Source organism: Atractosteus spatula, chromosome 14, assembly GCF_055471065.1.
Source record: "Atractosteus spatula isolate fAtrSpa1 chromosome 14, fAtrSpa1.hap1, whole genome shotgun sequence".
NCBI classification, from domain to species: Eukaryota; Metazoa; Chordata; class Actinopteri; order Semionotiformes; family Lepisosteidae; genus Atractosteus; species Atractosteus spatula.
In genome coordinates, this window is record NC_142719.1 from 8360191 (window position 1) to 8387670 (window position 27480).

At 40.7% G+C, this 27480-nt stretch overlaps 1 protein-coding gene across 1 annotated transcript; it reads left to right on the top strand.

Annotated features, from left to right (window-relative positions):
* Nucleotides 1–27364, top strand: rlf (RLF zinc finger). The gene is made up of 8 exons (XM_088931738.1): nucleotides 1–190; nucleotides 15647–15801; nucleotides 16507–16588; nucleotides 17789–17924; nucleotides 18522–18724; nucleotides 19740–19876; nucleotides 20284–20425; nucleotides 20948–27364. Exons 1-8 carry the CDS (start codon nucleotides 11–13, stop codon nucleotides 25901–25903), a joined length of 5991 nt encoding a protein of 1996 aa, XP_088787864.1. The 5' UTR covers nucleotides 1–10; the 3' UTR covers nucleotides 25904–27364.
* Nucleotides 27365–27480: the final 116 nt, after the last annotated feature.

Here is a 27480-nt window from a genome sequence, read left to right on the forward strand (position 1 = left end):
GACAGTGAAGATGGCGGACGGGGAGGGAGGCAGCAGGCTGGATGGTAGGGCTCGGCCGCAAGACGCGGGCGAGCACTCTCTCTGCGCCATGGACAGCTTACTGGACACGCTGGGCGGGCTGGAGGACGAGCTACGCGGGCAGGGGGTCTCGGAAACCTCCACCGCCGAGTACTGCAACCGCTTCTGCCAGGTAACGGCTGAAACGCGCACACACACACACAAAAAAAACGGGATGTTTTGGCTCGCGTACGCGGAGGAGAGAAACTGCAGGGCCGAGAGACAGGAAGGCGGCGGGCGGGCGGGGGGGGGGGATCGCAGCTAGAGACTTGTTTTTTTTTCTCCCCGTGCTTATTTTCTTTTTGTAATGGCAGGCGGCCCCGCTAGGGAAACAAAGGGACGTGCATGTCGTATTTCGCCAAGAGGGTGCGGAGATGGGGGGTTCGATGTTTTTTGCATGAAATACCCGGGGTTTGCGTGCTGGTGTCGGGGACGGCTGTGGTCTCCTACCTTAGTAACTGATGGGTCGCGGAAAGGGACTTAACGTTTCTTTTTTTTTCCGAGACGGAAACATTTTTTTTTCTTCTCCCTGGTTAAAAAAAATCAATTTGAAGCCCGACGTAGCGGTAAATAGCCCAGCGCTCACCCCTCTCTGTTAAAACTAAAATGTGTAAAGTATCAGATTGTAGGGGCGGGGCAGCATCTTGTTGGTCCTGCACTCACGCACACACACACACGCCGTATTTATTTTGAGATGCAGTAGCTTATGCGGTGATATCAGAGTCTTTTAAACGTGCGGTTTAAGAAACCAGAGACAGAGTGGTGGTGCACGTTTCTATGCAATCTTAAAAACCAGGCGTCGATTGCTGTCGAACAGGTATTACGATTGCACGATCTACGTATACAAACCCCTGGTCGTACTGGACCTGTAACTCTGGTTTGGTTGGAGCCACGGCTCCTCTCAATGCTGGGATGAGCTGAAAAAGTGGCAGTCCGGCCAATAAACGAAACGCGCGTTTGAAGGCATCTTTGACGATAGTGCTTAGGTGTGTAATGAACAGTGGACGTAGAGTTCACATTTAGTCGTTGTACAAAACTAAAAGGTGTCCAATGACGTCACTTGACAGCGATTTGGATAGATTCAGTAATAATAGCAGAGTCGTTACTTTAAATACGATCTACTATGGATAAAGCAACATGGTAAGTTCTGTATGTTTTTTTAATTAAACTCGTTGGCGCAGTTTTAGGACGATAAATATACATTTCACAATAAACATAAGCTATGCATGAGCACATAGCCAAGTCGGCAAAAAGAGCCACTCGATGATTGATTTGATTTTATAACAAGGGTGCCTTTTTATATCTGACCTCCAAACGTTGTCATATTATTTCTCTTGCCCTTTTGCCTTGATGTGCAGATTGCATGTTGAAAACATGCCTGTTTGGGTCAGTGCATGCCGTTTATAGAAATCAGGAAGTGCTTAATGGAGTTCAAGACTAATGTGAGGAGCATTTTATTAAGAAAAGAGGAGTATCCCTAGAAGCTTTGATTTGAATCTGACCAAAATCTCTGTCCAGATTTCAAATAATTAACAGTTATGAGAAGTTTCTAGAAAATTAAGATAAAAGCAACAAGTCTTGGTAGATGTGTTAAGCAATTTGTTTTGTCTTTGTGCTTTTAGAATAGTCTGCAGCCTACTCACAGAAAAACAAGTCTATAGTATTGCAGTGGTACTGATAGTTTGAAAAATACTGTAGTAGGATATTCTCAGCAGTCTAGGTTGTATACCTATTTGAACAACCTTTCAAGGTATGGTGTGTTTAAATGGAGTATAATTGACATGCACTGAAACAGCATTTATATATGCATGCAGAAATGTGTTATGCAGACTTCTTGGTGGAGCATTAGGTAGCATAATGCACTCTCACAGTCATTGCAAGACTCGTGTATAAATTGGAAGTCATGAAGCATGGTGACTTGAAAAATGCATTGCTCCTGAGATGAAGTGGAGGCTGACATGTTGACTGCCAGTCTTGTTTTTTGTAACGCTTATGATCATATTGAACTCATCTCAATATTAATGTTCTTTATTTTCTTTAATCCATTGTAATTGATTATGTTCCATGTTTTTAGAATTGTTCCTGCTAAACACAGAAAGCACATGAGATATAAGAGAACACCCTAGGAGTCTCATTACTGTCTTACTGCCAGAATTGCTAAGACCTTTTTAAAAGCTGCATATAAATATTCTGTCCTCTGTAAAGTGCATCCCATTTATGAAAATGCCTGGTTTTCGTGTGAAATGTGTTCACAGGCTAGTTCCGTAAGCCTTTGTACTGTATTTAGTTACTTCGAAGAATCTACTTTCTTTCAGCACCCTTTTCCTTTTGCTGCTGTTGTAGGGGCCAGCACATTTCCTGAATGTGCTTCTCCTTTTTTATCCTCTGATATCGTGTTGTTCTATTTCAGTAGTAATTACACAGCCCAGCTGCTCACAGCTTCACCACGCTCAAATTCACAGTCCTTTTCCTTGCTGTGGGATAGTGTTTGTCACTGGGGGGGGGTTGTCTGATCTTGTGGCCTATAGACACATTTACACAAAGAAAGGCAAATGCTGCTCACCTACAGTAGCTCATGGTTTTACCTGTGTATGAACAACCTGTGCTCAAACTCAAGTGTTAAAGCCTTTCCCAGTTTGAAAACCTCATTATGAATTGAGAGTGAACTTACTGCTTAGATGCCTTTTGACTGTTCAGTCTACCCCTCGGTGAGCTGCTCTGCTTCAGAGCAAACAATATCAATAGTTTCAAATTGAGTTAAATTGAAAGTGGGAAATTGCTGTAGTCATAGGTTCAACTAAGTTGCTTTGCTATCTTCAGTCCTTTTCCATTCCATTTATTTTAATGTCTTCAGTAAAGATGACTTTTTTTTCTTATTTAGGGGTACATGCAGCAGATAGTGTCTCAAACAGTATGTTAATTTGGGAACCGGTTTGTCCTAAATTAAGAAGTGCTATATATTTTTGAAGAGTAATAAACCAAAGATGCAAAATGTAAGAGTGCAGAAATCGAGAACTACTTGTTCAACGAAAAATATTGCATGCTTCTTATTTCTAGAATCAAATGGATGGCATTTTCACTTTGTTCATGGTGTAAGATTACTGGGATAGGAAAATGTGAGCCATTAACAAGCTAGGGTCACTTCAGGTTGACTCAACCTTGATAAGATTGTAGGAAGGCTACAGAGGTGCTGCATGCTTGCACCTTCTGTTCTAAAGCAAACATCCAAATTGTGCTTTTAAGTAAGAAAAGTGTTACTTTATGCAGACTCACTGCATTAAAAGAAAAGTTGCACTCACACATTCAGTGCACATTATTGTGTCCTTTTTTAATTTGTATTTTTCAGTGTTCATTTTTTTATATTTGTGGTTGAAATAGTTCCACTGTCAAGAAGCTGCTTGGACACAGGATATCGTTTATTTGCTTAGTAGCTCTGAGCCAGCTTAACTTGGCATTGGCGTGGAGCAGTGGTGAGGGTTCTGGACTCAAATCCCGTGTGAGGCACTGCTGTTGAAGCCATAAGAGAGGTACTTCACCTGAATTGTTCCAGTAAAATACCCAGCTTTATAAATAGATACAAATGTAAATCACTTTGGATAAAAGCATTAGCCAAATTAGTAGTAGTATGACGTACAAAATGAATTTTACATTGGGTAAGTAACAATCTTGTACATACAGCACACTACACAAATTAAAAAAAATGTCTAGTACAAGCTAAAAGTGCACAGCAAGTGCTGGGCTAGGCAAAGCAACAATAATAATAATTATAGTGGTATACAGTCATTGGGATGCCAAGCTGTGAAGAAGCCTGTCTGGTAGCTTCTTCTTCATGTCCACAGTAAACACGGCTATAAGCCGATCACATGTCCAGCTTGAGAGTCAAGGACACATTGAGGAATGTAACTGAGAGCCGAGTGATCAGGTTCCCCTGTGTTTTTCCTCTCTTGGGTAAATGCTTGGTTAAGCCAGTCGAATATTGCTGCAGAAATATTTGAATGTGTCAACTTAGAGCCATCTGAGAGCTCTCCGAGCTTGACTTTTTTACTAATCGCCTTTGGCTACTGAGCAAAAAATGTGCCAGCCAGAGCAAAAGTGTTACTAGTCAGCTTCTTATTTTTAATAGTAATGTTGCTTTATGTATTTTAAGAACAGTTGGGAAAATAGGTTTTATCCTTTGATGCTTACCCTGTTGTGTACTCTCACTGCCACCTTTTATAGCTTTATGGGTGGAGTGATCTGGTCTTTTCCTTAGTGTTGATTATCAATATGTAATGTATGTTATAATATTTGAAATATTGCCAATATATTAACCCATTTAAGCCTCCAAAGCCATTACTGTTATTGTTGTGTGGTGTAATAGAATATAATGCAATTTGGCAAGGGTGTAGTACTAAATTATAATTTCAGTAATTTAATTTAAAAAGTATAAAATGTTAAAAATGCATAGGAGGTTTTGACAATACTCGTAATTCTCTTATGTCTGAGTTATTGAGTCAAACAGTGTACTACTGTATATAAAGCAAATATCTGATATTTATTGCAGCAGGAATGCGTTTTACCCCTTCAGGAAGTAGGTGATTAACTATGGCAGCCAGTGGGCTGCTATGAGCATCCACAGTTTAATAATATAATTTACCCTGTGAAGGATTGTCAGACCGAGGAAGATTCATTTTTATCAGACTTCGTTAAACTTTAAAACATCTCCTTGCAATATATTCTCTGTCTACCTTATGTATATTAATCTTCTTAATAATGATTTAAAGAGTTTTACAATTCTGCATGAACTCAGGTGCCTGTATGGTTTTTCTCTGCCAGTTCTGTTCTGAAAAATTTATATTATATTTGGTCACAACTTAGAGGGCCTTTTGAATAGCTGATGTTCCTGGAGAAACAGGTGCAGTCAGATGCGGTAGAGTAAGGTTTCTATGCAAATTAATTGATGCCAATGAGTGTTATGTAAATTATTTTTGAGGTGCAGTAACCAATTCATCCAATTCATCCCAACAATCGGCTGTTAAGATGTTCTGTTAGGTGTGGCAAAATTTCCAGGCGTTTTTCAGAGTTGTACAGTATTCAGTCTTCAGAAACTTAAACGGATAAGAAAGCAGGCAGCCAAGATAGGTTTGTGAGGGAGAACCCTGCTAACCGTTAGCCGGGCTTTATGAAACTGGCCACCCAGTTTCAGGTTGAATAAAAGAATCAACAGAATGATAAACGGGTGAATTAATTTCTGGAAACTGAACTGTAAGAAGCAGAGGTTGACAATCTTAAGGAGTCATTGAAATTTTTTACTGTTGAGAACGTGGTTTAATTTCAGTTACTAAAGAATGAAAAGACTTCCCAGCAGAATCAAAGATCGTTTTTTTGTTACAGGACATAAATTGCTAATATAATTAAAATATCAGTATAAGGTCTTGCACTCCCTTAAGGCCTGGGCAGACCTGCTGAGTAGTCTCTGGGATGGAAAGAACTTCTGCGTGTCCCCGGGTGTGGGCTGCAGTTCAGTTCAGTGGGCTGCTATGAGTATCCACAGTTTAATAATGTAATTTACCCTGTGAAGGATTGTGAGATCGAGGAAAATAAAAATTTCAGTGGTAGCTTAAATTTTGGTGCATGTTTATAAAATACGTTATCTCTCTTGTATCTCATATCCTATACTTACATAGATTTGAAGATACTCATGCACTTGAGTGCCATCAAAATGTCTCATTTCGTCTGATAAATTCTGTCTTTCTTATAGTCTTTGAGTCTCTTACTGTAGCATTGGATTTTTAGCGTAAAGAAGACAAGCGTATGGGTGCAGTAATGTAGCTGTATTCTTTTCCTGGCAGTTGTGCCAACTTTTGAGAATTCACTGTTGTTTGATTTAATCTGCTAAAAGTACATTCCTTTTAGGTGTTGAGTTGGGCATTTGGCGTTGCCTCAGGTTGTGCTTTGAATTGTCAGTATTTTGGGCTTTAATTAAGAGTAAAAGTGACATAATCCTTACAAGCTATGAATTTCCTAGCAGCATGTCTGTTGACTATAATTTCTCTGTCAAGCGATTTTTTTAGCAAAAATTTCAATCTTTGTTTTTTTAAGTCTTAAATACTGTTGATTTCTTGCTTGTGTTCAGTTTCACTTCTGTGATCACAACTCTCAAAATGCTGATCAATTAGGCCATCTTTCTTAGCAGTACAAGAGAGCTCGCAATGTCTTTCATGGCTTTTGTATGAGTTGTAGACAGACATTCACATGGAATATAACATGCACTGCATCAGATTTCTTACCATAAACACAAGGTAGTTTTATATACTGTTTTGATATATATACAATCCTTTTGCTGACTTCCATTACTATAGCAGGAATTAATATTTTGCGGTGGCACTGTGGCTAAATATCTGCGCCTGTGGCTGGAAGGTTGCTGGTTCAAATGCTGCGGCCGGCAGAGGAATCCGTTGGGGCTCTGAGCAAGGCCCTTGACCCCAGCTGCTCCAGGGGTGCCATATAAATGGCTGACCCTGCGCTCTGACCTCAAGCTTCTCTCTCCCTGTCTCTGTGCCTGTGTGTCTCATGGAGAGCAAGCTGGCGTATGTGAAAAGACAAATTCCTAAACAAGAAATTGTATATGGGTAATAAAGTGATCTTACCTTATCTAATATCTATCATTTCCATTTATTAAAAAAATCCTTGTGACACTGTTGGGATCATAGGATGATTATTCTATCTAGCAACTTGCCCTTTTGCATGTGCTTTTATCAGTGTATTGTCATCTGCACATCTGAGAATGCCAGGTTAAAAATATCAGCCTGCCATAGTGTGAAAAAACTCATTCTGAGCTACGTGTAGGTCTTGGCTGGAATTAGGTTGCCCAAGTTTAAAAAAACACAGCTGAGTCCCACAACCAGATCAGAAATGGGAATTGAGACTGTCACACTCATCCATTTGTAACTGGGAATCCCCAGGTGTGTCATGAAATTCTCCATGGTTTGCCAAGATTAGGCAGTGTACAGCTGGTGAGGGAGTTCTCATTTTTCTGTGTTAAGGCACCCCATGTCAATGGCTTTGTAATTGTTGGCAGTAACTGGATTACATTTAGGCTCAACTGTCCTAGTTCCAAGTACAAATAGAAACCCTTGACAGCAGAGGCCAGGTTGAGTCGTTGCTGGAGGGTCCAAGTTTGTCTTCTGAGTGTTTGATTCAGCGCGTTCTGATCAGTGGAACAGCCTGGGCACATATGCATGCGGTTTTATAATTGATGTGTCACCACGTGTAGTGGAGTATAACCAGAAAGTAGGGACATATCCAGCAAGGCTCCAGACTGCGACTAAAGTGGTTGCAAATGTGGCCACATAATGTTTGGTGACTGTTTGCCTCTGGGTGACTGAGACTGAACAGCAGTGTCTTTGCCCTTTAAAAGAGGTGCAGGGACTAGTGAGTGGCTTCTTGCTAAGATTAATGGGATTCATCCCAGTGAAAGTGGAAAATGAACATAAGGGATCATTTGCTTACTGCCCCCCCAGCATTAGCCAAAATCGATATTCAACCAAGTATTTTATATACCCAGAACCCAGTAGACAATGGCTCTATCAGTAAGACATTTGTCCAGATCACTGAATCTTAAGTGCCACCATTTCTAATTTTGCATGTGACCCTCTTGAGCAGTCTTGCTTTCTTGTGACATTTGCTGCTCACAAAGCTGAGGTGGAGACGTGGTCAGTGTAACTGTGCTGGGCTCCTGACGATTGTTGTTAATTATAAAACAGCAGTCGGGTGTTTGTGTTTGATTGAAATATATCAGTATGTGTTACAGGAGAGCAAGAAAAGCTGAGTCTTAGGTAATGACTTCACTGTTTAACGCAGCGAGTAAAAATTGTTTTAAACAAGTTCAAAACTTGTTTAAAGCTGCTTGATTGTTGATTAAAAAGTTGGTCAAAATGCCTCCGAAACACACAAGGGGAGTCGAAAAGGGAAGAGTCAGTTGTGGCCACAGATCAAGTTTTTTCAAAGTGTAGGTGACTAATGAGGCAGCAAGGCCCGATCCTGGTGCCGGTGGGCTGACAGAAACCCACAGCATCAAGGGGGGTTACCTGAAAAGGTCAGTTAAGATAAGTGGCCCTTAACTGAAAGATAGTAACCAAGACAACCATTGTTTTCCTGCAAATAACTGCAGTTTCACTACAAAGGTGAGTGCTGAACTGAGGTGAATGTATCTGAGCTGCTCACTCAAGGCTAGTCTGTGTATTGTGAGCGTTGCTTGCTGTTTGCGCACCACCAAGCACCCTTTTACAATGGTGCATTTGTCAAGAGACACCAGTCTCTTCAGTTCTGTACTTGGAATTGTAAACAATGCACCTAGAATCTTGTTATAAAACATTGAAAACTTTTGAATATTCAGTGTACTAAATGAATTAATCTATTGGGCATTAAAAAATGCATTACTTAGCAGCAAAATGACATTTTCTATTGTAGGAGGTTCACTGACATTTTAACAGACAGGACAGTTCTTTAAGCTAATTAACATTTGTCATCTACATGCTTGATCAACCAGGGGTCTAGACTAAAAAAGACACAGGTTAGTAGTATCCTCTTGGAAGCAGTCTAGGCTATACATCTGAGACTCTTGGTTGCATGATGATGTCTTGTGGGATTCTGTCCCTTTCCTTTTGTATAGCCCAGACAAGCACCTGCCTGTTCACTGGCCTCAGAGCCCCAGATGCTGTGCCTCATCCCACCTCATCTCAAAAATGTTCAGTGGTGCCGAAGCCTGACGAGTAGAACATTAACTGCATACAAGTCACATTCTCATCTTATAAGTTGTGAGATTTATGCACATTGTACTGCCCTGCTGCAGTGTTGTTGCGTTAAGCTAACCTTGCCGAAAGGGACACAAGATGTCCCAGGGCCATGGCTCAATCAGTATAGTACTTCCTGGTCAGGCAGGCAGTCATCGGTCTGCTCAAGTGGAGTTCTGTCAAGCTCAGGCTCTCCTACTCACACCATCTTGCTCAGGTTTCCCCATCGATTATAATGCAGTATTGTGACTTGTGGTTTCATGGATCATGGCCTGAAATTAATGGGCTGTTTGCCTACATCTGTGAGCACCCCAGATGACCAGTGTCAGTTCCAGTGTGCAGGTTTAGTCCTGTCTGTAGTCCAGTCCCTTGAGCTTATTGATTCCTTCCTTTTGTGTTTTATTTTTTTATATTCACCAGATTTGATATTAAACACACATTTGTTAATTTATCCCATAACGTGTGCCTAATCAGCTTTCACTAATGCTGTGATTTACTACTTATACAGCAGTCAAAACCACTCAAATGTATCGCACTCAGTCTTGACTAATCAGAGTGTTGCCAAAAACATTTAATCAATATCCAAAAATCCTTATTTTTTTCTCGCACAGTGTGTATAAATAGTGACTTTTAATGCTCTCTGTTTGCTTAGATATTTTAGGAAGCTAAGCTTTTTTGCACTTTTGATTCTCATTAACATGAAGCTTTCTTTAGTCCAGTATCCCTTTCAGGGGGTTAAACTGAGATTTTAGGACATAAAGGAAATTCTCTTAGTCGCTGACTTGTCAGTGAATTATTTGTTGAAATATCTGGTCTCCCACCCCCGTGGTCCATTAAAGTATTTCAGTTACACAATTCAGGATGAACTGTTTTGATTGGGGGGAGGTTGGAGAATACTAGGGAAATGTATTAGTACTAGTATTAATAATAAAACCTCATCTTTCACTTTGCTGGATTTACTGTACGTTCTTAAACTCTGTGTATACTTGTGCTGTAATGGTCTAGTTTGAGACAGAGTTTTTCCGTGGTTTGAGAAACGCTGTTCTAGTGCATCTCAGTGTGGTTTCGTTGTGTAAAACTACACTGCTCTTGTTGGGCTTTGTTTTACACTAATAGGCGCTGGTTTCTTTGATTTCTTTGCCTTCATAGGTTATGCTCCTGCAATCTGTGAAGTTGAACAGCTATCCAAAGAGTTTGACTGCTTTTTTATGCTTTAGTTGGTAAGAGATAATGGCTCTGTCTTGAGATGATCTGTCTTTTGCTTTTAATCATATGCCAGATTGTTGCTCATCAGTGCTATTTTAAATTTATGAAAATGAACAGTCGCTATACAGCTGTTTCAGGCAGAAGTCAAAAGGAGTTCATTAGAACTTTCTTTGAGGTGAAGTATAAGCCTTTAATTTCTTATGACCACTAGTTTCCTTTTAATCAGGTTCCAGCTTTTTGCAGGTTTCAGCTGAGCTTCATGTGAGGTCAGGACTCATGGTCTTATCCCTGCCTGCTCTCCCTGCACTGGCTGGTGGGCATGTTTTAGCAGCTGCCCTAACTTTGCTTTCAAAATGAAATCTTGACGTTTACTTATTTGTAAACTGCTTACCCAAAGCCTGCCTCTTTTGAGTTTTTATTTTACCAACGGACTCTGAAAGAAAATTACACAAGGAGCCCTCGTCAACATTCTTAAATTGCATTTTATAGGCATGGCCTTATAAAGTCATCATTTCTATGTATATGAACTTGCTCTGATGGACCAGCTTTTCAGAAAGGATGTCATGTCGTACTGTAGGCCTCTGGGATAGGACCAGGCTTCAGGTGACCCTTGGAGGGACAGAGCAGTATCCTGATGATGGAAATAAGAGTAGTTTGGTTTCTAAAGTTCCAGTTCACAGAGGCTGTCATCTTCCTCCTCTCTCTTGCTCTGGCTTTCAAGGACTCAGCAGCTCCCTGAAGGCAGGCATGTTGCTGTAGCAACCGCTCCTGTAGAATTTCAAGTGACCAGGGGCTGGCAGGAGCCATTTTCCAGGCAAACCTCCTGCTCAACTTACCGGGAGGGAACAGCTGTATTGTCTCTTCCTCTGCCTAGAATTCTGTGTGCATGATAACCTTGTGTGCACTAAAAACACAAGATGAGGACATGACACATGCCAGGAACCTTGGTAATGCTTTTAGGTAGAGGCAGTTATGACCTTGCAGATTTAGTCCAAAAGCAAGCCTAGAATCTCTTGCCACTATCATATTTACAAGTCAAATACAATGTGATCAATAGTACTTCTATCCAAAATATATCCATGTATTGCAGCAGACAATAAAGCTATTCCAGGAAACATCACAAGTACATTATATCAGAGGGCTATTATTTTGGAGCAATAATGAGGATAGGCTTAGTTTTGAGATCACTTCCCAGTATTGTATCCATAGAACAGGATCATAAAGAAAATGTGTTGAGCTAGATGTTTCTGTAATTCTGCATATGGTTACATTGGCTGACTTCATGTCTAAGGGCTGTCCTGTTACAGCAGCTACATTTGTTACAGACCTCATGGCTTCTTTTCTTTTGAAAAAGAAAAAAGTTTCATGCATCAGTTTCACCTTTGTATTGGTTTGGTTTAAGTCTTCTCTGAAACCCAAGCAGCATTTGATAAGTACATTTAAAGCCTAGCATATCTCTAAATATATTTGATCACAAACTAATACATACACCAGTGCCATTGCATTTTTGGAATTGAAACTGCCAGATTAATTTCTGCTTTTGAGACCAAATAGATACTGTGCTCATTTTGTAACATTTTTAGTTTCAGGATCTGACCCACTTTAAACTCAAACCTCCCTGAAATCTCTTCTGTCCTGCCTTTCCATTTTCCATAACCACTAATTTTACACCACAGATATATAGTGAGCTCTGTACTGTGCTCTAATATCAGTTAGGGTACTATAGGGAACAGCAAATGATGAAGTGTAGTTGTCAGCAGTCAACAAGCTTCAAAATAAATTCTTTGAAGGTAGCAGACCAAAACACCGCAGGCAAGGCATTTTAAAGATACAAGCAATTTACAAGACGTTAAAAATATCTAAGGAAGATTAGGACACTTTCTCCACCGGGAATACGGCTCTTAAATTTAGTTCACAAGAGCTTTGAAATAGCCTGTGCCTAGGAAAAGATTTTTTTACAGAAGACATCTGGGGAATTGCCAGTGGTGATCTTGACATTTCCCTGGGTATACCTGTCTGAGTGAAAAAGCCACACAGTCTGGAGTAGCTCCCTGTGGACTACACTCAAGAGCAATGCACACTGGTTTTTCATGGCTGGAAGCTGTCTAGGCACCATTCCAGCCGACTGCCTTTCTCTCAGGTGTATATTTGTTAGTTGCTGATAGACAGGGAGGTTCTTTTCAGCCTGTTCCTAAGTCCTAATTGAGTTGCTTTCAAATGCTCTTTTAATCTTGGAGAATTTGTATCAGTGGCATTGTGTTCATGGACATTATTCTCATAGTTTGTTTTCCCCCTTTGCCCCTTTATATACAGTCAGTTAGCGGTACGGTGCTGAGAAAGAGTGTGTGTGTACTCAAATGAATAGGTGAATGTAAAGGTCCTCCTTAACCTTTTACATGGGTATTTTAAACTGCAGAGGTGCCGTGATTGCATATCGGGACAGGTATTTGGCTTAACATCAGTGACTTCACACTTTGTCTTTAGAATACAAGATACTGACACCACTCTCCTGATCACCCGTTTGATGTGTTAAACATTAGTTTGCTCTTTTAGTTCTCTATGGGTTGTGCTCAGTGCACAACCACTTGATATGCATGTTCTGTGTATTTATGGTATGGAATTAGGAATGATTAATGGATGAATTTTATATGTGTGCTTGATAATTGAAAATGTATGTCTTTTTATGCTTTGAGTCCTATTAGAATCCTCAAGGAGAAAAGACACCACTTTATGCGGACCCTTAGAAGTCCCTGTTGTGATTTCTGTTTATCTCCTTTATTGTTACTTTTTGCTGTTAAATAAATCCTAAAGCATTTTAAGTGCCGGGATCATCTTATTTTTACTCTATCTAGGTGTCATATCCGCTCTCTGCATAACTATACATTTTAAAATGTAGGGGTGGTGGCAAGTTCATATTCATAAGAACATGGATCCATACTGATCCTCCTTAAAATAGAGTATCATTTCTAATGCTGTTGAGGATAGTTACATATTCTTTCTTTACTCTGCTTTTCTTAAACAGGGAGGTACCTACTATTGTTCTATATTAGTTTATCTGCCTAGCTGTTTTGTCACACCCATTTGCATTTAAACACCAAAGCTGCCTGCATGCAGAAACGAAGAATGATTATTCTTCCTACAGAGCCAGATTCTTTTTTCGTAGCCAGCTACTTAGTGGGTGTTGTTACAATACGTCAGACATGCTGCTGCTAGTAAATGCATCACTGTTGAATCAATAAAATGTGTTGCATAGGTTTCCTGATATCGAAACTGATAATTCCATATTTAAGTCACTTATTTGTGTGCCTCTCCTTTTTAAGGGTTTTTTATAATTTGTATTGTCAGATAAATATTGTTTGTTTCACATTTCATCTTCATTGGTTTGTATTAATTTATTAGGGGCTTATACAACAGTGTCTTTAAATGCATATCACTCTGCTTGACATTAAAAGAAATATTGATACTAACATCCTTTATTATGGGAATGTACATAAGATGTATGTATCAGGTTTGTGCTAGCTTTTGTGTCAGATATGCAAACTCGGAACACAATTCTTAAAATGTGCCCCTATTAGTCTCAGAATAATTTACCACTTTTTGATTTTTTTTTCTTATTTTCTATTAAAAACCTAGCACGTTGACTCAGGGTGTGAAGGTATGTCTGATTAAAACTTGATGAGATTAATTTTCTGAACCTTGAAATCAAAATGATTGCCTTTTTCTGCTATGTTTTTTCTGTGTGATTCTTTGTGTTCCTTTCTTCAGGCCTAGTTGTTTTGGCAAATACACTTTTAGTAAATTTCAGGTGCTGTCCAGTTCAGGAGTACATTACTGTGCAGTTCTTTTCGAAATGTGATTAATATTGAAACATCAAAAAGAAACAAATTTTCATACTTTTAAATACACAATTTATCTCTTTTTTTTCTTACCAAAATTGTGGAAGTTCAAGAAGGACAGAAAACCTATTTTATCAAGTGCCACATTTGTTTCTGGGTATCCGTCTATCTCGGGTCTTAATGAGATAAACCAGTTAATTGAATAAGTCAAATAAGCCATTGTCCCAGTACTAATATATTGCTAACTAGCAGTGCTTTAAGAACCTTCTTGAAGCCAACACATTAGGACCAGGGATGCCTACCCCTGGTCTGAAAGGTAACTGACCCCAAAAGTCAAATATTTTGCTTATTCAGCATTAATTCTGAGCACTCAGCTGATAGCTGCGCCTGACTTTTCAGAGGTCTTTCTCTTTCCGCTGGTACCTCAGGCAGGTAGTCCGAACATCACCACGGGCCCTGGTACCAGCTATTGTTGTGGGTGATCTCCTCTTCACAGCTTTCCAGAGGTTCAGGAGGAGCCCTCAAATCATTTTCCGTCTTGTTTAAGCAAGGGACACATTACATTTTTGGGTTGGATGTCCATTGTCCAGTGCCTGCATGCAGTGGAATCTGTTGGACGCCAGTCATGAGCCCAGACACTTACAATAACCCCTGAGCAAAGGAAAGTCTTATCCTTATCAAGTGAGGAAACCTCACCCTGTACCCTGGGACAGCCCTAGATAAGGCCCTGATAACAGATCCTCACTTTACAAAAGCTGTTGAGCCCACACAAATCCTGGAACGGTCTTATTTGAACACATAATGAACGGCTTATCTTTTCTTCTTGTAATTTAGAAGCAAGCCTCCTTGGGAATTCTTTACTCTAGTTCTTTTGGCTAGCATGATAGATTGACAATGGAACATACAAATGGAAATGTGATGTTTCTTTTGCATAGGAAACAATAAAGCTGCACCCTGCTTTTTGTGTATTTTAGCAGCAGGTACTTTTATCAAAGAAAAAAACTTTTGAGGAGCTTTGTGTATTCACATTTTGACAGTTCAGATTAATTTTTTATCTTCATAAATATGATCTATTTTAATCCACAATATAGATGTGATTAACATTTTTTTCAATGTGAATTGAGATGACTATTGTTGTTAACTTGCATATCAAATTAGAGTACCAAGGGAGGTTCAAAAGAGCTGTGTAGCTTGTTTTCCATAGTATCATTAGATTTCAGAAACGCTACTGAAGTAGATCAGGAAGCCACAGTCAGTAGGCTATTTTCAATGAAAGGGTCTTTGAGGTTGCATTGGGGTGCTCATTTCTAGGTGTGCCCAGTGATCATAGTGGTTTCATTGTGACTTTTTTATGATTTGTACTGGTGTGGTGTAAATGTGACTGAATTAAAGTCTAATATGAAACATGCTTATGTCTTGAAATATGTCTGGGTATTCCCAGGAATGAGGGGTACTGGTGCTCTTTACCTGACTCAGTTTTCGAATTTCAATAATAGACACATTATCCACCGACTCTCTGTAGAGATGAGAGAAGCCACTGGTAAATAAATGTTTGCCTTTTCTGGATCCACATGCAATTGAATGATTTTTTCCTGATATTACAAACAGTATTTTTGCTATTTTAAAGGTGCTGTTTTAAGTTTGCATCTAACCTTTTTGTGTTATTGTTTTTTTTTCTTTGTTCGATCGTGCCATCTAGTGTCTCTGCAGTCTCATTCTGCATCACTACTTCTAATAAGGTTTGTCCAGCCTTACTGTTTCCTCTCTTCCCAGGCGCTCATGCAGTATGCTGGCAGCCGGAACTCGGTGGAGCACGGCTTGCCTCTTCTCGAGGTGTATCGGCTGTCCATCCAGAGCTTCGCTGCAGTGAGGCCTCTTCTCAGCTGTGACTCTGACAGCGTGGCCTTGGTCCTGAAGAGACTAGCACTGTGAGTTATGCTGGTTATTTCTTATATTAAAGCTCCTCCTTGCTTACTGCAGGAAGAACCTGAGATGCTGAAGTTTCAGAAGTGTTGCTGCAAACTTGGTCACTAAATGGTTTCATTTACTGCAGCTTTGCAATTTAATGAGAAATACATCCATTACAGGTTCACATCAAGTTAGTGCATTGCTGTAATTTCATTACTGGTTTCAATTGTCAGTTTATTTGCTTGCAAGTCTTCCATTGCCAACAGTGGTAAAATACTATAGATTTTAAGCAGTTTTTTTAACGCAAACAGATTTTGAAAAGAATTTTGGTAATACATCAGACATGCTTAGATTCAGTATTTGTCTTGATACATGTTAAAGCATTTTCTTAGCTAATAATAAAATACCTTATGGTACCTTTGCTATTTCTAAAGGGAAAACAATCCTAAATCCTATTTCTAAAAATCATTATGCATTGGTTTGATAAACCATTATGAATTTGAACATATTGCTCTAAGTATATGAATTACTTATGAATTCCAAAAGTGGTAGGACACGGTCAACATTTTTCTACATTCTGCATTCCACCTCAAAAATCAGCCGAAGAGATCGTGTTCTGTTGAAGACTTGCATTCAACACGAAGGTCAAGGTTTTAAAAAAGAGGAACTGCATTATTATCTCTCTGATGTATTCTCACCTGTCTCTCGGTGTGTGTTTGTTCTAGGAGCTGTTTTGAACTGCTGCTTTCAGTGCCTGATAATGAAATCCCATATGATTCTTGGTTACAGTTTCACCACACTGTTCAGGTGAGGAGGGGGAAGGAAAGTTGAAAGCTGAATCTGCCAGATTAAGAACATGTCAGGATTAAGTGGCATGCTTTTATCAGTTGGTGAAGTAGAGGGGTAGTATAAACTGAGTGCTATTTACAGAAAAAATGAAGAAGCTTTATACCGTAAGCAGATATCAAAAGAGAAAGAAAAAAGTCTGAGTGTGCAACTCTTAAATGCAGTGCTTTTAAATGATGCATGTTTTCCAGTTCTCTAATACCATGTGTTTGCTGTTCTTGGATACAGGCTGTATGGGTCGGTAATGCAAGCTTTTTGATATGAAAGCAATATTGCGGGAGGGAGGACAAACTGTTTTCACCAGGGCTAATAGTACCTTCTGTGATGCCTCTGCTGTGCTGGGGAGCACATATATACTGTATGTGACACACCAGGGCTTTCAAGTCCAGAATTGGTGTATTCTGGTGCACATAAGCAGAAAAAGACATAACACTTACAGGACACGTTGGGCTTTGTAAAATTTAAAACTCTGGCATCTGTTCAGTTAGCCTGTCTCTTTTCCTTTCATAGGAAATGTAATAGTAATTTAATGTGAATTTCTTTTAATCTGAAATTAAATAGGAAAAAGTGTTGTTGCCTAACAGGCACACTCTGTTTTAGGTGGGTTTTACATCTTGACTAAGCCAAGCCAAACTTGAGTATCTCTTCATTTTTCTGGCTTGGCTTAGCTTGTCTGATAAGGCTGTTAATGTGACCTGATCAAGGGGTCTCTAACCCAGGTCCTGGAGAGCCCCAATCCAGCTATTCTTATAGACCACTTAGGAAGGAGTAGGAACACTTGTTTAAGCAATATATCATTGAAACAAAGTGTTGTCCAATGAAGGGGACACTGGTACCTGAAGGATGAAGATTATTCATATTTTTGTTCCAAATAATCTCTAATTTACTTAAACATGCTACATGTTTAATTAATCATGGTTAATTTGTTGAAGGCCTTCAGAAATTATTATAAAGGTACCTTTGAAACCTGCTGGACTGAGGCTTTCCAGGACCAGAACCCTGGACCAGATGTTGATTGTTCTTTAAAAATCATTTGCCAACATATTTGATTACTGAAAAGGAAAAAAAAAAAGATTGAATTGCAAAATCCTGTTTGAGCAGCAGCAATGTGATGTCAGTTTAGAGCAACTCAAGGGTGGTGACTGGGTTTGGGTTTTGCAGGTGGCCCATAATACTCTGGTGGAGTTTGGGAACACGGACCTGCAGGCTCTTCTGCGCATCACCAGTGAGGGTGGAGCATGGAAGAACGTTGTTCTTGTCAGCCTGTTCACGGCACAGCCCGTTGACCCCGAGCAAGGTGAACCAAGTCCCAAGAGCCTGCTGTGGACTTGCCCTTTACATTAGCTGTCTTATTTTCACTATTTTCTTTGGGGGGGGAAATTCTTAGTGCAACAGTCAGAAATAGTCATCCTAAGACTTGCTTAAAACTGTACAGGTTGCTTTTGTAGTTTTTTCAGTAGTGGAAGTACCTTATCACTGTTCAACTGTGTATTATTTGGAGGCATTTCTTTTGTAAAAAATGAATTAAGAAGTATTTATAATCCATTGTTAATTAACAGATAATTCAAATGAAGTGAAAAGGTCACATTTGAATTTATTTTGCATATGATTTAAACCTCCAAATGTAAGCTCTAAAATGTAGGAAAGCATAATTGATTCACACAGTACATCACCATGTTTTCACTTCTTCCTACAAGTAGTGTATCCATCAGTACAGACTATTTGATTTTATTTTTTACTCACCTTAAATTAATCATTATCCAAGTTGGTCCAGTAATTATTCCCACAGCTCTTGTACATTTAGACTTTTTTTCACACTTGGTGTCCTTTTGCAGATGTCCCTGGGCATGTGGAAGACGTGCCCTTTCAGTAACGTGCTGCTCTCTTGTTTCAGTGAGTAAGTACATTGCTCTGGAGGGGACTGCTTTCCTGGAGATGCGGATAAAACATCTGCTGAATGCAGGAGAAGTGGCCAAGGCCATGATACTGGCCAAGATTTGCTTGGAGAATGAACACATTTCAAACAAGACCAGCTTGCGTGAGATGTACATCTCCCAACTCTGCAGCATGATGCCTAGTGAGGAGGCCATTAAAGAGGTCAGTATACAGCCTGCAGGGCATCTTGTTTTTCAGTGAATTGGTAGACAAATTGTTTTTATTAATCACACCTGAAGAAGGCTCCACGGCCGAAACGTTGTGTTCTCTTCTTTTTTTCAGCATGGAATAAACCTATTACTTGTTCCTTTGTTTTTATTAATGACTGACCACTGCTGTATAGAATATTAATGTTGAGGATGTTTTGGTTTCTTATCCTTTTTGGAGGAAATTCCTGATCTGACTCCTTTTTTTAAAAAAGGTTTGTTAAACCATGGACTTTAGTTTATAATTTTTAAACTCTGTATTCCCGTCCCCAGATTCTGTCTGACATGATTGTGGCATTGCAGTTCAGTGGTCTGCTGGGGATTGTAGGTTTCTAGAGAACAGACAGCAGGTTGATTGCTTTTTTTCCCCACCACAGATGCTCATTACAGATCTTGTCTGTATGGTGTGAGCACAGCTGTAGAGATAATTTTGCAGTCAGTAGCTGCAGTTTTATACTGCTTTGTGTAGTCTATACATAGAAAGACTTGGTGACTACACTTACAAATCAGAGATAGCACAGCACAAAATACAGAGGTTTTAATAAAATCTTTGCAATTATTTGCTTACAGCTACCTTTACAAATCCAACTGTATGTAATTTATTTTCTGATTTGTACATTTTTAAAGATTTATATTTGTTCCCCACTTAAGTAGTTTTTAAACTCACATGCTGGTGAATTAGCAAAGGTCCATATTATTTTGCTTTTTCCACATTTACAGAAAATGAGCAATTGAGTTTTAATTTAGATTAGAGTGTGGTGTTTCTTGTTTAATTTAAAGAAGGTGGAAGACCAAATATTTATGGAACTGCTGTTTTATCAAAACACCTGGAGCCAGGAAATAAAGGAGGTTCAAATTTAACACTTCCATTTCATTTTACAGTTCCTGTGTTCCAGGTATCTCAGGTTCTTTCTAAATTCTTTCTAAAGTGCTGGATTGTTTACCACATGAAATTGTTGTTTATATTCTAGATTTCCAATGTGGATGGTAAAGAAGTGTTAGATATAATCTGCAATTTGGAAGCAGATGGCCAGGAAAACAATGCCTTCATCCTCTGCACGACTTATCTCACACAGCAGCTGCAGCAGGAGAACATTTATTGCTCATGGTGAGTCTCATGGTACAGATTGCTGACGCTTAGAGAAGCCATGCCATCGGCCAGACATATTGACTATTTCATTCTCAAAACTAGCTGTGTCATCATCCACTGTCCCTGTAAACAGATTCTATGTTAGTGTTAAATGTTCTTTCCCAGGGTTATTGACATTCTTTTATTCTCAAAGTCATATTTTAGCATAAATATGCATGCCATTCGATGTCCAGGAAGGCTTCTGGAGATTGTCAAACTTTTTTTTCCATTAGGTATATTTATTTCTCCAAAGTATTTTATTACACACAAACTAAGTTTTGTCATATTTGGCACAATAAATCTGCAGTCCAATATTAATTTAAAGTTTTGTAGAACTGTTGAGTGTTTGCTTGCATATAGTTATTGATTGTTTTTTTTTTCTTTAGGGAACTAACTCTTTTTTGGAGTAAGCTGCAGAAAAGAATAGACCCCTCTTTAGATTCCTTCTTGGATCGATGCCGGCAGTTTGGTCTCATTGCCAAGACTGTGTACCATCTTCTTTTCCTGGTCAAAGTCATCCAAACAGAGGTATGTCCTACATACTCTTTCTCATATGCCTTATCGTTTACCTGTCTTTATCTAAAATGTCATATGGTGCAATAATGGGGACTTTGGTTGTTTAGTTTGTTAGTGAAGGTAATTACGTCTTTTCTATTGAAAAATGTTTCTTTCATTTCTACTCATTTTTTTCTGGGTGGAACAAAGGGAAGTAATAGTTTCAGTTTGTATAAGTGCAGTCTCTTTAAGTTGGATACGATTAGCACAGAACTGCACAAACATTTGTCAGTTGTCAGGCATTTGAACTGTTGCATGAAAAGCAACCATCATGGAGTCTGACAGATTGGTGTCTTTAACTTATATACAAGACATCAAAATAAACATTCAGGAATTAATGCCATCAGTGTGAGAAAGTATAACTTTCAAGGCCTTAATTTATTTTTTCTACAAGGGTAAAAAGTTCTCAGACCTGTGAGTGGGAACTGCGATGACGGAATTGAAACGGCTTGCATTCTCTGGCTTTTGACATATCTGTTGCAATTTTCTACACAGGCAGAGCAACTGGGTCTGGCTGCATCGATTGAGCTGTGTGTCAGAGCGCTGCAGATTCCACAGCAGGATGATGCAGAGACCAAGACGTCTGTCTGCAAGATGGTGGCTTGCCTTTTGCCAGATGACCTCGAGGTTCTCCGTGGTTGCCAGCTCACAGAGTTCCTCCTCAGCCGTTCACAAGAGGCCTATGATTCTCTGGAAGAGCTCTATCTGAAACCTGACCAAAAGTATGACGAGGAAAACAGTATCATCTCAAACTCCTTGCGCTGTGAGCTCCTGCTTGCCCTCAAAGCCCATTGGCCTTTTGATCCAGAATTCTGGGACTGGAAGACCCTGAAGCGACACTGTTTAAAACTCCTTGGTCTTGAACCCTCTGATGTGTCAGAGGAAGAAGAAGAAGAAGAAGAAGGAGAAGTTCTCAGCAAGCACGAGCAGGAAGAGATTGAGTGTGGCTCTAATGCTGTTACGACTGACCAGAGACAAGAGACTGAAGATGACCAGCAGATGGACCAAAAGCAGGAAAGACAACCCCTGAAGCAAGTAATGAAGAAAAAGAAAGAGATTGGTACTTCAGAGCGGTACCAGAGGTGGCTAAAATACAAGTTCTTCTGCCAGATATGCAAGAGAGAGGTCATTGAAGCACGTATCCTACACCACTCCAAGATGCATTTGGTAGATGGTGTTTTCACCTGTCCTGTCTGCCTCCAGAAGTTTCAGGGCAAGCAGGAGTTTATGCCACATATTACTGAGCATATTCGGATGCCAGCTAGGAAGAACACACATTCCCAGAAAAAGAAAAAGGTGAAAAAGAAGAAGGTCATAAAGCTGGAGGAGGATGTGGATGAAGAGGATATGGATGATATGGAACCAGGGGAGATCAAGTTGGATCCATCCCTGATGATGTACTACCAGTCGACAGCTGACCCTGATGTCCTGGAGCAATTACTGCAGCAGACAAAACCAAGTAAGCCAGCTGAAGATGACTACATCACTTTCAGCTACATTGATACTCATTTTGAACTGCAAGACCGTGATGTTTACCCATGTCCTGCTACAGACTGCACACGGAATTTTAAACATTTCAAATATTTAAGTGTGCACTTGAAAGCAGAGCATGCAAAGGATGATGACAACATAAAGCACTATTTGGAGATGAAGGACCGTCGGGAGAAGTGTACTTTTTGCCGCCGCCACTTCTTCACTGCCTATCATCATCGAAAGCATAGACGCGTTCACTATGGAGAGCAGCCTTACATGTGCGTGGCCATTGGCTGTGGAGCTCGCTTCAACACCACCAATGAGCTTGTTTCGCACAAGCAAGGTCATGGCTACCGCCTGAGCTACCACTGTGAGCTGAAGGGCTGCACCCTCACCTTCAGTGACCTGGGACAACTCTATCACCATGAGGCTCAACATTTCAGGGACGCTGCCTACAGTTGCGTCCATCCTGGCTGCAAGAAGTTCTATTACTCTAAAAAGGAATTTCTCAAGCACTTGGCTGTACATGGATTGACATTCACCGAGGAGGACTTCATCGCTCAGAGAAATATGAAACGGAAACCCGTGGACCCCTTTGTGGAACTGGCTGCCGGGAACACTGCCGAAGACAAAACTGAAAGTGTGAATGAGGGAAAATCTCATTTAGAAGAGGCTGTAGAGGGCATAAAAAAAGAAACGGAGTCATTGCCGTTATCTAACACCTGCACCTCCATTTCTCAACCATCAGCTAGTAAGGAGCTCACTGGAACAGTGACCAGTGTTGCTGTGTGTTTTGATGGCAAAAGGTTTACCTGTGGTTTTGAGGGCTGTGGCCGGACGTATACCCTGGCAAGAGACATCCAGAAGCATCTGAAGACTGTACACCCTGCGCAGTTCAAGCATGAGAAAAAGGGGCAGAGTATAAAAAAACAGAGCAAGGAAAAGGGTTCAAAGCTTAAGAGTATTAAACAGCAGGGTCATCAGGATCAGAGCGCACGCAGTCATTCAAGTACACAGCCAATTCCGACAACTAGCCAGAAGAATTCTGTTCCTCCTGCAGGAGACATGGATAATTCCACGTCGGCTTCACCAAGCTCGTGCGTTGATGATTATTTAAAGGACATATTGCTGGGATTCAGTCAACTGAGTCTGAATAACACCATCTTGCCTGGTTCAGAAGTCCCATGCAATTCAATCTCAGGGTCTTCCATTTCACAGATATCTTCACCTGCCCCTGCACGTGCTAACTCCCCTGCCAAGGCAGTAGGGAAGAAGGTTTCTTCAAAATCGCAGGCTGACCCATGTAGTGTGTCTAAAGGGCAGCCACCTACGCAGAAGTCAAAGGCCGAAGCGTCGCAATCCCCTTCTCCGTCTCCACAGAAGGACAAACACATAAATCAGTTCCTGGTTCAGCCCACTACAAAGCCTTTCGTCTGTGAAGTAAAAGGATGCAGCTTCAGAAGCGTCACCAGTTCTGCCCTTATGGTGCACTACCTGAAAAAGCATGGTTTTTCCAAGGAGAAAGTAAAAGAGATGGAAATCTTCAAGTCAAGCAAATTCAAGCCATTCAGGTGCCACCTTTGCCCAAGGAGTTTTAGTAAGAAGTCAGAACTGAGGGTCCACTTTATTAGCAAACACCACCTTAGTGAGAACGTGGTGGAGCAAATGAGCTGTTCCCTGAAGAGGAGAAGTGAAAGCAGCAAGAACCTAACGGCAAATGCCCCTGATCCCCCAGACAGTGGTGTTTACCTAAAGGATACCAGTCGCCCAGAAAAGAAGCAGTGTGTTAAGGTGCAGCAAAACAAAGGGGCTACAGACTGTACACAGAAGTACCAAAAGAATAAACAATGCACATGGTTGACGGAGGGCAAGTGGGAAAAGGGAACAAAGCTTGAAATCAAGCAGGAGGACAAGAACAAGAAAGTGGATGTGCAATCTCAGTCTCCTCTGGCCTTGCAGGACAATGCGGAAGAGGAGGATGAAGAGGAGGAGGTAACTCGGGAAGGAAGAGGCAGCCGGCGCTTAGTGGCAAAGAACAACCTTTGTTACATTCTAACCAAATACCATAAGCCTTTCCACTGTGTGCACAAGGGCTGTAGCTCAGCCTTCACCAACCAGAATGGACTGATTCGCCACCTCCAGTCAGTGCACCGCTACAACCGGTCTCAGCTGTGTCTGGAAGGGGACATGCAGCAAGGGGGAGGAGCCAGGAAGGACTTGGTAAAACCCAGGAGGTTTCTGTGCAAGCATAAGGGCTGTGGAAAACATTTTCACAGTTCATCTGGCCTGGCACGACACTACCGTGAGTTTCACCGACTAAATCGAGAAACCCAGGATTCAACAACTCCTGCTTCAGAAGACCCCATACCTAGATTTAGCTGCACTTACAATGATTGCACGGCCAGTTACCATCTCTACAGCAGCTTGCTCCGGCACCTTCGTCACATACACCGAGACCAGGGCCCACAGAAAACCGCACCATGCCAGCTGCGCTGTTCATTTGAGGGTTGCACTCGTGTGTTTTCCCAGCACTCTAGTTACAAGCAGCATGTTTTCTATAGTCATTGGGACTACTATAACTCGTTTGTCCTGAGGCTTCAGAATGACGAGAAGGACAAGTCTGCCAGTGGATGCCAAAAAAAGCTAATCATTGCTGGCACCCAGCCACTGCCACGTAAAACAAGCCCCACACCCAGGCTACCTCTTAGGCAATCTTTGAGAAATACCTCAAGGGCTCAAGACACCCCCAAGGAACAAACTGTAAAAAAGGAGAGCTCATCAAGAAGGGATCGTAACCTGGTCTTCCGAACCCCTGAAGAGGCCTTGCAGATGTGCCAAGATCGTTGTTTTGCAGTTGCTTACCCTTGCATGTTACAGGATTGTGATTCTGTAGTCACTTTGGAGAAGAGCCTGCGTCGGCACTATGTTCGCTGCCACCGGCTGTCCTCTACCTATGTGAAATTGAATTATGAGAAGCTGGTGAACAATGCAGAGAAGCTGGAGGAACTGATTCAGAAGAAATCTGCGCTTTCTACTCATTCAGAGGTAGATAGAGCCCCTAATGGGGTATTGAAGGTAGAGTACCAAGCAGAGGCAGAAAACCATGTGGGTCCAAAGCTTCCTATGAGCTTGCACTCTATCAAAACAGACCCACTGGATGGGCAGGACCCTATGGGGTTTGGTGAGGAGAGCTCTGAAAATAACCTCTTGGTTGACGCTGATGACTTGCTGTATGGAGAGGCTTTAAAAAATGGACACAGTGACCGAAGGGAGAGGACCCTCAAGAACAGTCATGAGGAGAAACCCAAATTGCTTGCCCCTCCCCCTTCCTCGCTCCGATTCACAATAGACGAAGGTTTCCTAGATTATTCCGGTAAAGGTGGTGGCAAAGGATTGGGAGCCTTAAGCAATCCCTGCCGCCAACCTCTGAAACGCAAGAATGAACTGGAAGAGCCACTTCTTCCAGGTCCCAAAGACATTCAACAGAGCCGCCTTCCCCACAGCCCCACCTCCAGGACGTTCGATCTGACGGCTTACAAGCCCATGGGGTTTGAGTCGTCCTTCCTCAAGTTCATCCAGGAGAGCGAGGACAAAGAAGATGAGTTTGAGGAGAGTGGCCCGTGGGACTCGCGCCACCCGGAGCCTCAGGTTGTGCCCAGGCGCCGGGACCTGCATCGTCGGAGCTGCTCTGTGAAAGAGAACAGCCAAAGTGGCCTTGCGCTTGCCCGTACCCGAAATTGCTCGCTTCATGGTAAACTGTCAGCCTTCAAACCACGGCTGTCTGCGGGAGAGTCCGCTACAGTGAAAAACTTGAGGTCTATTTTAGACAAAGCACTGACAGACTGTGGGGACCTGGCCATCAAACAGCTTCATTACCTCAAGCCCGTGGTGGTGCTGGAAAGGTCCAAGTTCTCAACCTCTTTGTTAGATCTCTTCCCAACTAAAAAGACTGATCAGCTTCGCCTTGGAAGTTCTTAAAATTTACAAACTCATAGTGTGTTGCGTACCGAACTTAATGACTGTTTCAGTATTTTTTATTTTTTCTATTAAATAATAATTGCCAAAACTGTAAAAGAACAGTTCCCTTAAGTGGGAACAAAATCAATTGGAAAAAAAGGTATAACCAGTGGTTTCATAGAAATGTAACAATGCATATCTGCATTTCCCATCGTTTTCTTTTTCAAAATCGATCCCAATAAAAAAATAATTTCAATGGTGCTAAATTATACTAATTATACCCTTTTGAGAAAGTTTTGCATGGTTGTATACATAAACTCTTTCTTTACTGGGGTGGGGCCGAGTTTTATATTGTCGATTAAGTGAGAGACTTGAATGTGCACTTCAGAAGGGGTGCCCCTTGTAATATAATGTACACTACAGTGGGTTTTCTATGTTTTGGGGTTTTTTTGGTTTAAATAAATACCAAATAAATTACACTTTTTTTGTCTTCACACTGTACAAGGACATCAGCTGCAGAGTTGCAAGTAATTTTAGTGACCCGTTTTTGTATAGAAGCATTTAGATGGGAAATAGTTTATAAGCAAAAGGAGGCCATTCTGCCCATCTAACTTGTTTGGTTGCTTGTAACCAGTTGGATCTGAGGATCTTGGCTGGCTGGGGTAGGTTGCTTCATATCTTTACAAATCTTTGTGTAAAGTTCTCAGTTCTAATGCACTTGCACTTAGGTTTATCTGTGTAATCTGGTGTGTGATATATCATTAATGAAGTGATTTATTAATTGCTAGTTGTTCAGTTTTTTAATTCTTTTCAGACAATGCATCTGCCTATACATGGCATACATTTACTCATCATTAGCCACAATGCAGGCCCCAGAAATTGTAAGTTCTGTGCTGAAAATTGACTAGCTTTATGCAACCCCAGGACAGAAGCACTTAAAAGTTTATCTCCGACAGCCCAAAGTTTAGAAATGTCATTAAAATAATTTCAGACGGTTCCTAATTAAAACGGGGAATTCTTTAACCAAGATCCTGCCAGTATAGTCCCACATACAGTACTTACAAGAGATCAATCATGTTTTTATCATGTGAAGGTTATTTTGTTGGAACCTCAAATTGAGGATTGTAATCCAGTCATTAAAGTGAAAGATATTTAGACAGAAACATTAGTTTTTCCTTACCATGCTGGAACATGCATATTAGCTGCAAAAGTTGGCGTCAGTGACAAGGTAATACTGCTGAAGGAGCCTCTAGAAATTCAAAACCTACAGTGGATGCTATTGAATGAATTTCTGCCTTATTGTAAACTTGGATTTGTTTTAAAATCAGGTTTAATAAATTACCAAGGTACACTATAAAACTGCCAGCCATTCTTATGTTGTATTAATGATGAGGCTGATTAAATTAAGATGGCATTTGGACAAAGGAATTCCCATTAAAGAAAACTTTTATTTCACTAAAAATAAAACTTTGTCTCTCTAAAGTGGAAGTTTTATTTCTTCTGAAGGTGCTGTGAGATTTCAAAGATTATTCTTAATTTTGAACTGCTAGCAGTTGTTGCTGTTTGTTAACAATATTACTAATTTGAAACCTGCTCAG

Excerpts from the sequence above, each read along its gene's own strand:
- rlf (XM_088931738.1), top strand. The coding sequence starts at position 11 with ATGGCGGACGGGGAGGGAGGCAGCAGGCTGGATGGTAGGGCTCGGCCG. Across the intron at positions 15,802-16,506 it reads GTCCTGAAGAGACTAGCACT|GAGCTGTTTTGAACTGCTGC; the intron begins GTGAGTTATGCT and ends TGTTTGTTCTAG. Across the intron at positions 20,426-20,947 it reads TCAAAGTCATCCAAACAGAG|GCAGAGCAACTGGGTCTGGC; the intron begins GTATGTCCTACA and ends TTTTCTACACAG.